This window comes from Cicer arietinum, chromosome 1 (assembly GCF_000331145.2).
Source record: "Cicer arietinum cultivar CDC Frontier isolate Library 1 chromosome 1, Cicar.CDCFrontier_v2.0, whole genome shotgun sequence".
In the NCBI taxonomy this organism is placed as follows: domain Eukaryota; kingdom Viridiplantae; phylum Streptophyta; class Magnoliopsida; order Fabales; family Fabaceae; genus Cicer; species Cicer arietinum.
In genome coordinates this window covers 36,853,736-36,863,221 of record NC_021160.2, presented here as the reverse complement: position 1 = coordinate 36,863,221, position 9,486 = coordinate 36,853,736, and the positions used below count along the sequence as shown (strand labels likewise).

The window sequence follows — 9,486 nt, the reverse complement described above, 5'->3', positions numbered from 1 at the left end:
TTATTATTATTGTTTTTTTATTATAATAATTATTAAAAGTTATATAATAATATTAAATTAATTATTTTAATTATTTATAACAATAATTTGTATTTTTTAATGTTATAATTATTTTTAAAATATTTAATAATAATAAATATAATATATCTAATAATAAATAACAAAATTCAACAATAAAAGAATATATAATATTAAAATAAAAGTATTTTTATTTTATTAAATAATAAAAGTATTTTTATTTTATTAATAGAATTTTCTTTTTATTATTATTATTAAAATTATTATTATTATTATACTAATTATTAATATACCCATTATTATTATTAAATATAATAAATATATTATTTTATCCACCAAAAATTCAACAAAAAAAAAAACTTCCCAAGTGGGAGGTCGCATCCCTAGGATGCGACCATGTGTTGCAGTTAAAATTTTTGTCTTTCAAGATGTCGCAGTCTCAGAATGCGACTTGCATCTGAAGAAAAAAGTAGAGCAGATTGGTATATTAATTTCAAAGTGGGTAGATTGATATTAAAAAAAAAAAGGGATATTATAATAAAAAAACCCGAGAAAAATAAAACATATAATTAAAAAAGAAAGAGAAAATTAATTTGATTAAGAAAAATGTAGTCTCAAATTCCAACCTAACCTGTTACCGGTATGATTGTCACGCGCCAAGCATAATTCTTTTGAGGAATAATGTTGTCGATACTAAATCTTCGCCGATGCTATCTAATGCTAGTAGCATGAGTATCTATATCCACAATAAAAATAGCCTTTCACGTGTGTTTGTCAACCTTCTTAACCTTTGTCGGTCAAATACCATCTTCTTTTTACAATTTTTTTAAATATTGTTACTAAAACTATAAATCTCTCTGTACCTAAATTATCGATTGTAAAATAATTAATTCATCATTTTAATTTATAATTTATTTTTTAATATAATATATTTTATTATAAATTTACGGTATTGTTAATATATTAACCTTTAATAATGATAATACGGTGAAAATGATATTCCTTCCTTCTCTTTGATTTTAAAAATATTTTTTCGTCTCAAATAATTGTTTTATTTGCTAATTTTTTATGTATCAAATTATTTATAGTTTTATAATATCATTATTGTATTAATTATTTTTTTAAATAATATATTTTAATTTATTGTATCTCTATTTATTAATTTTTTTATTAACTCTAATTAATAAAAGTATTTGAGTAAATGTAATTTATTTTATTATTGAAATTAATTCAACTAATAATTATTTTAAGTATTATACATAATACAAATAAGACATTTGAAATGAGACTAATAGAGTATATGTTAGAGAATTAAATATAAAAATAATGTTTTGAAATCTATATATTTAGTTTTTCAATGGTTTAAAAACTGTTCTTTTTGGTATAAAATTTCTAATTTTAAATTCCTTAACATGTGTTTAAATGTCAATAAGACTCTTTCTACATTGTTAACCACTTCTCTAAAGACATTTGTTAAATATTTCAATAAAATAAAGTTTTTTAAAAAATTTAAGTTTTTTTTCAATAGCTTATAATTTCAAGTTAAACACTTCTCAATGTAATAAATGCTTTATATGTTCTATAATAATTAAGTAATGTAATTATTTCACATATATTAAAAAAATAGTAAATAAATGAAAAGGATAGAATGATATATTTATTAAATTACTTTTATTAAATATTAATATATTATTAATATTATAAATGTATAATAAAAAATATTATATTAAAAATAATACAATTGAAAAATTAAATTATTTTAAAATAAATTATTTTTTATAAATGAGTCAATTATTTTGAAAAAGAAAAGAACATCATTTTTCATACAAACTTATCTCTTTAATTTGACTTTTTGACTTAAGACTAAAGACATTTCTTAGAAAATAAAGATCTTCTCAATTTGTTCAAAAGAATAAATATTTAACTAATATCATTATAATTTTAAATAATATCATTATAATTTTGGTGTAAAATTATTTAACTAATATCACAAATTTTTTTAAAAAAATATATATATATATTTGTCTAATGACAAAATTTAAAGACATTAATTATATTTAAATTTACATTTTAACATATCAAATATCTATATACCTATTGGTATTTACAAGACTATTGTACATTTATATCTTAAAATATTTTACTCCAAAACTACAGTAATTATTAACAATTTCATTTGAATATATTAAATTAAAAGTTGATTTTACATTTTTTTTAAAAAAATTAAATAATATTTATCACCGTATTTATTATTTATTGTAAAAAAAATATAAATTAATTTAAAATATATTAATAAATAAATGATTTGAAAATTTAAAAAGATTTCTAACCAGAGATAAATTTAGAGAGAGATTTTGTAGAGATGTTTTTTTTTTTAGAATGGCTTTCTCATTGCTTTTCCTATACGGTCTTAATTTTCGTTTGAGTGGTTTCCTACTTTTTTATCATTAAAAATAAGCAGGAAAAAAAAAACCATCACCACACATATAGCATTTTTTAATTTTTTAATGTTTTTAAAAAAGTGACCATTTTGGTCTCCCTATGATCACGTTGGACTTTTTGTTTCTCTCTCTTATCAATCTATGATTATAAAGACTCTTCTCTTTCACCCCTTTCCTCTTCATTTATTAGTCCAACCTACAAATCCCTTTCCCCACTTACATTCTACATTCCCTCTCTCTCTTCTTTCTTCTTTCTTGCCTATGCAGATTTAGAGAAAGAGATCATGGAGCTTGATTTAAGCTTAGGAGACTCTTCAAAGCCTCTAATTGGCTTCATGGAAAACCAACATCGTGAAGCTTCCAATGAACTTGGCTTAGGCTTCAACACCACTTTATCAATTGGTCCAGTCATCACTACACAAACAGATCAACAACAACAAATTAAGACTAAAACAAACAACAACAGTAACAGTACTGAAAATCCTAACCCTGTACTAAATCAACTTGATCTTCTTCCTCCACTCTCTTTCCCATGGCACTCTCCTTCTGAAAATGGTAACGACCCATTTCATATAAAGTTGCAAAAATGTTATCTTTTTCATCTCCTCTCGTTTTTCTCTTATATTGTGATAAAGGGTCATGATGAAATTGATAATTTATATGATTTTTTTATTGTTGTTGTAGTGGGTAGTTTATTGGTATCAACTGAGTTTGGGGGTTCTTCAAGGGGCTTAGACGTGAACGTGGTTCCACTGGCGGTGGTTGTGGCGGAAGATGAGGCGGCGCTTTCATCATCACCTAATAGCGCAGCATCTTCTTTTCAGATGGATCTGTGTATATACAGTGGTGGTGGTGGTGGAGGGAGTTTGAGTGGTTCAGGTGGGAACAAGAGAGAGTTTTCAGATGGTGAAGGTTATTATCAAAGGAATTGTTCAAGAGTGAGTGATGATGATGATAACTGTGGTGGTGGAAACACAAGGAAGAAGCTTCGACTCTCTAAGGATCAATCTGCTTTTCTTGAAGAGAGTTTCAAAGAACACAACACTCTTAACCCTGTATGTGTGTTTTTTTCCCTCATGTGATCTTCAAATTAGTGTTTTTTGTTTTTATTTTTTTTTTTATGATTATTTAAATTAAGAGTAAACATCCAATTTAGTTTCTAAACTATTTTTGCCTTCAATTTGATGATTGAATTGTAGAAAAAGAATATAGAATATAATAACAAGTCTTAATTTGAAATAGAAGATCAGGACAATGATACTTCTAGAGTAATTTGAAATAGGTTATAAATTAATTATAGTTCTATAGTAATTCAAAATAGGCTACAATTATATATTTCAAGGATTAAATATGGGAAAGTAGGTGTACTAGTTTAAGAAGCATATTCAATGTTTATTTTAAAATTTATTTTTAAGCATAAATATTTTACATTATTTTGTGATAATAAGATGAATATATTTCATGAGAAACTTTCCTTGGGCCCATTTGTTTGTTTTGTCTTTGTGTTTTGGTTTTTGATATTTTGTTAATAGTGGGACACAATTGTGGTGTAGAAACAAAAACTGGCCCTTGCAAAATCACTCAATCTTAGCCCTCGTCAAGTAGAAGTTTGGTTCCAAAACAGAAGAGCAAGGTACATATATCTTGTGTAGCACACTTTGCTATTTTTGCATATTCTTTATTATCAAGTTTTTGTTTTAATTACTTTTTTACTTGTCCATGAGTCATAAAATATATACTCTCTACCTTATTTATCTTATTATATAAGACTAGAGGGAATAATTGATAAAACTTTATCAACAGCAGCATATTTTTTAGTAAAAAAATTTGACAAGGAGGATAAGCGATACTCCTCCACCCCTAATAATATCAAATTTGGAATTATCATATTTTAATTATTAATATTTTAGTATTATCAAATTAAATCATTAATAGTTAAATATTATATTATCTATTAACGAATTTAATCAAATTTAATGATGTTTTTTGTCATGTTTTAATTAAAATTAAAGTTAAAATTAAAATTTCAATTATGAAAATTATTTATTTGATTATTAGAGTTAAAATTGAATAGATAAATATATTCAAATTTTTAATTTAATTAATTTTAATAGATAATGTAGTAATATTTATCTAGAAAAATTAAAAAAAAATTTATAGTAAATTATACACCATACAATGTGAGGCCAATGTATTCATTCCATCTTATCCTAAAACCACCATAATCCCTTCAAAAGAAGTTTTATCTAGGAAATAACATAAATATCGTAATACAACAACACCCAAAATAGTTGCATGATGCTCAACTTCTTCTTTATTATATAATAAAAACTTTCGAACACAATTTTTGGATATTAACAAAAGTTGTTTTAATAATAAATTTGTTAGAAAAAAAGTTATTTTTACATATTTAATAATTTAGAGGTATTTTTATATAGAAATTCTTAATGCATTTGAAAAGAAAATATTAATAAGTGTCCTCGAAGTACTTGCTAAGTAATTAAAAATAGTAATTTTATAATGAAAATGTATTAGAAGTTGTGTTTTTAAAATTTTAAAAGCTTTAAATTTGTTGTTTTGAATGCAAAATTTTTAAATTTTTTTAAGAATATTTGTTAGCATGATCCACTAAAAATAAAGGAAAAGTGAAATCATGTTTTTATAATTAGGGACCAATAGTGTAAGACTGTGTTTTGCAATGTTAAAACTTATAAGCTTTAAGTTATTTTTGGTAATAGTTATTTATGAGCTTATACCGTTTTTCTGAGTTAATTCAAGTAATTTATGAGTTTATAATTTATCATTTTTTTCTTCTGATTTAATCTTTATTATTATATCTAAAATATTTTTTTACCTTTTATCATTAATTTATTATAATTTAAAATAAATAAATAATATATCATATTGGTCAATTTTAAATTATTAAAAAAATTTAAATAACTATTTATAAATTATTTTAAATATTAATTGATAAAATTTATTTTTTATTCAGAATAAATAGTTATATTATTTTATATTTTAAACTAATTAAATCTAATTAAATCGCTAATTTTATTTTCAATTAACTTAACGGATATTAGTTAACTATAAGCTATCAGATATAAGCAAATTTTATCGAACAGAGACTATATGTTTGAGATACATCAAAAATCTTAATGTGGTAGTTATATTGCACTCACAAACTTTTATTTTTGAAACTTAATAGTCCTATAAATTTATGTGTTATGTGTTGATGCAGGACTAAACTGAAGCAAACAGAAGTAGACTGTGAATATTTAAAGAGATGCTGTGAGACATTAACAGAAGAAAATAGAAGACTACACAAAGAGCTTCAAGAATTAAGAGCTTTAAAAACTTCAAATCCATTTAACATGCAATTACCAGCAACTACTTTGACTATGTGTCCTTCTTGTGAGCGTGTTGCTACAAATTCCACTGCCACTTCCTCTGTCACTACAAGTGCCACAATCAAAACTAGTGATGATTCAACCTCAAAATCCAATAATAATATTGGATTTCCTTTTGGCAAACCAAGAATTCATCAACACCATCTTGAATTGAATTGAATTTTATTTTATTCATTCAATAGTCTTGGAAATTGATTTCATTTTGTATATAGGGAATTTTCTGAGAGGCTGATAGAGTTTTTTTTTTTCTCCCTTATTTTCTTCATTTGGGAGTTGCTATAGAATTTCTGATATTTTGATTTTTCTATTTTGAATTTCTTTGCTAATTTCCTCTTTTTGTTAAGATAGATATTGAAAAGAAAAGGAAACGATCATCATACTGGTTTGTGATATAAATTGTGTCATTAATTAATTCTCATATTTTATTTTAAAGTATATTTTCTCTAATCTAAAATAATGGTGACATTTGCAAAAGTCCTAAAAAATTATCATTTTTTATTTTAATTTAAATTTTAGTTAACTTTTTATTATACCTTTTAATTAATATAATTTAATATTATTTTCAAATTCTAAAAAATAATTATTTTACATTTATTATAATAAGAGTACATCAACAAACGGTAAGAGAGAATATGTTTTGTAAATATTGCTATAATAAATATAAAATTTTAGATTATGATGAATAAGTCTTCAAAACTAAATAGGTTAATAGTTGATATTATAATAATTTGTAATTGATTATATAAATATATAAAATAATAATTATTTATTTGATTGTTATCAATAATTAATTACTTATTTTATTTTTTAAGATAAATTTTCACTTTAAAAGAATCAACTTCAATATATACAATTTTAGAGACATGTTTAAAAGGCAAGTCATTTTCTTTAATGAAATAAAAGGCGAGTCTTTAATTGGTAATGAATTTGTCGAGGAATGGGTAGTAATTCAAATGTTACACCAATTTGTGTTTGGTGCGAATATGTTATCATATTCTCTAGTATTTTTCTTTTAAATATTAATCAAAATATTTAATATCTTATATTTTTCTACCAAATATATATTTATAAAAATAATATTATAATTGGTATTATGAATGTTTTTTAATTTGTGTTTTTTAGTATTATTAATGATTTTGTATTTGTGTTTTTATAATTGTGATAAAAAGAGAGTATATTATTATTGGTGGAAAATAAAAAAGGTGAATAATGAAAGTTAGGTAGGGTGTGACCTAATGGTCATGGGATGAGGAGGCGAAGGCCGTAGTTGAAGGCAACTTTTTCAGTAAAACGAAGAGACTTTCAAACACATTGATCAATCTTACTTTTTAATGATTTCGTTCTTGAAGACTTCAACCTCAGCAGCAGTCACTCGTAATCATGAAGGGTGCAGACTAGAGAGAGGCATAGTCAAAGAAATGGGTCTAGTTGGGCTTCATTAAATACATTCATTTATTATAACTACTGTGACCCAATTATGCGTACTCCCTATGTTCTTTATTACACTAGCCTTTTCTAATAATTGTTTTATTTATACTAATTTTTTTTAAATAGTTATTGCTTTTGATTAATTATTATGTCTATTTTATAATTATTATAATTAAAATCAATCAATGATTTATAAAAATAATTTGGTAAAATTATTTTTCTATTTTTTTTATTATATTTTTTAATTTATGTAAAATGATTAAATGCAGTAATCATTTTGAAACAAAAAGAATATAAAGGTGGAAATATGTCATGTCACATTTTGAAATGTTTGAGTCTGATATACGGTTTATTATTGGTTTTTTTTTACTTAATTTGACATTTTAAAAATTTGATCTTGTCTGAAAATTTATTTAAAAACTTTATTCACATTAAATTATTTATATGTTATATTTTATATTTTTTTAAATAGGTTAAACTATACATTTATATAAAAGGGAAACTAATCAAATTATAATAAAATCTAATAAAATAATAACTAACAAGCCTGCAGTGCAACAACCTTTTAAGAAAATAAAAAAATTAAAATAAATTTATAATTAGTCCATATATATATATCAAGCTACGTGTTCTATCCATTCCAACTTACATGACGTTCTATCCATACTAGAGGATGTTCTCCACATATTAATACCAATGTACATATGTATATATATATTACACACAAAAATGATTTTTCTAACAAAATAATTTTAAAAATAAAATATGAAACAAACACCCTCTAAACTCTAAATTTTTTTTTTTTTCAAAGAATATATTTTTTTTCTCTAAAACAAACGCATCTATTATTACCTGTGAAACAAACTCGGATATATTCAATAATAATATAACTAATATTATTATCAACTTTGAAACACTTCTAAAGAGACTGCAACTATTTTATGCATTTTTTTACTATTTTTTTTTTTTTATAAATTCACATATACTGTTTTTTTTTTAGATTTATTTTAGTTATAAAATCTAAAATTAGAACAACTTCAATGGAGTTTCTAGAAGATTTTTAAGAGATTCTACAAAGGCTAACTTTATTAAAGGAATACAAAGATAAAAGAAAAAATAATAATATTTGGAAGTAGTAAATATTGAAATCTTACACAGTATAATGATTATATAATAATATGAATGATTTCAACTTGAAAATAATGGAGAAAAAAAAAAAGAATGGCCAAAATATGGAACGGCTACCGAATATGCAATGACTACTGAGTGATTGTCTAATTGATAGACTTTAGAATAGAAAATAATATTATTAATAAATAATAATAAAAAAATAACATTAATAAATAATAAAATATATATAGGCCGACCTATTAGGCCTAATAGGTTTTTTTATAAGGCTTAGCCTGACTTTTTTTATAAGTTTGAGTTAGTCTGAGTATGACATATTTAAATAAATAAGATTTAAAAATAGTCTGAATCTAATTTTTTTATTAAACAGATCAGACCATAAGTAGATTAAGTCATAGACCCTTGACGAACGACATAGCGTATTCCCATCCCTAAGTATAAGTAAGGGTGGGAATAGGGCAGACCAAACTTTGAAATGTGTATGACCTATGATTAATTCTTTAGGTTTGAGTCTGACTTACGATCTATCATAATATTTTTTTTTTTTTTCGATCTAATCTGGCCTATAAACCTATTTCACATTAAAGCATTTAAATAATATATTTTATATTATTTTAAATAGGATAAACTAGACCTTTTGTATAAGAAAAAATAATAAAATAATATACATAAAAAGAATTAATAAAATTATAACTAGCTAATCTACGACAACCTTTCAAAAAATAAAGAAACAAAATAAGCTCACAATTAATACTAATATTAATATATAATAATAAAAAACAATATTATATATATATATATATATATATATATATATATATATATAGACCAATCTAATAATTCTTTTTTTATAAATTTGAGTATAATTTATTTAAATTAATAGACTTTAAAAAAAACTTTAAACTTATTTTTTTTTTATCAAACGGGTCAAACCGATCCATAAATAGATCAAATACCTAATGAATGAGTTAGCTTATTTCTACCGCTAAGAATAAGTAAGAGAAATTGAATTTAAATTTATTAACTAACATTAAAAAGAGATTTCAAGAAGTCATTCATGCGAT

General features: G+C 22.9%; 1 protein-coding gene across 1 annotated transcript; it reads left to right on the top strand.

Moving 5' to 3' along the window:
* Positions 1 to 2,566: 2,566 nt before the first annotated feature.
* On the top strand, positions 2,567 to 6,278 carry LOC101506796 (homeobox-leucine zipper protein HAT14-like). Its single transcript, XM_004488428.4, has 4 exons — positions 2,567 to 3,014; positions 3,144 to 3,514; positions 4,013 to 4,092; positions 5,698 to 6,278. The coding sequence occupies exons 1-4, from the start codon at positions 2,744 to 2,746 to the stop codon at positions 6,023 to 6,025; spliced, it is 1,050 nt and encodes a 349-aa protein (XP_004488485.1). The 5' UTR covers positions 2,567 to 2,743; the 3' UTR covers positions 6,026 to 6,278.
* The last annotated feature ends 3,208 nt before the right edge of the window (positions 6,279 to 9,486 follow it).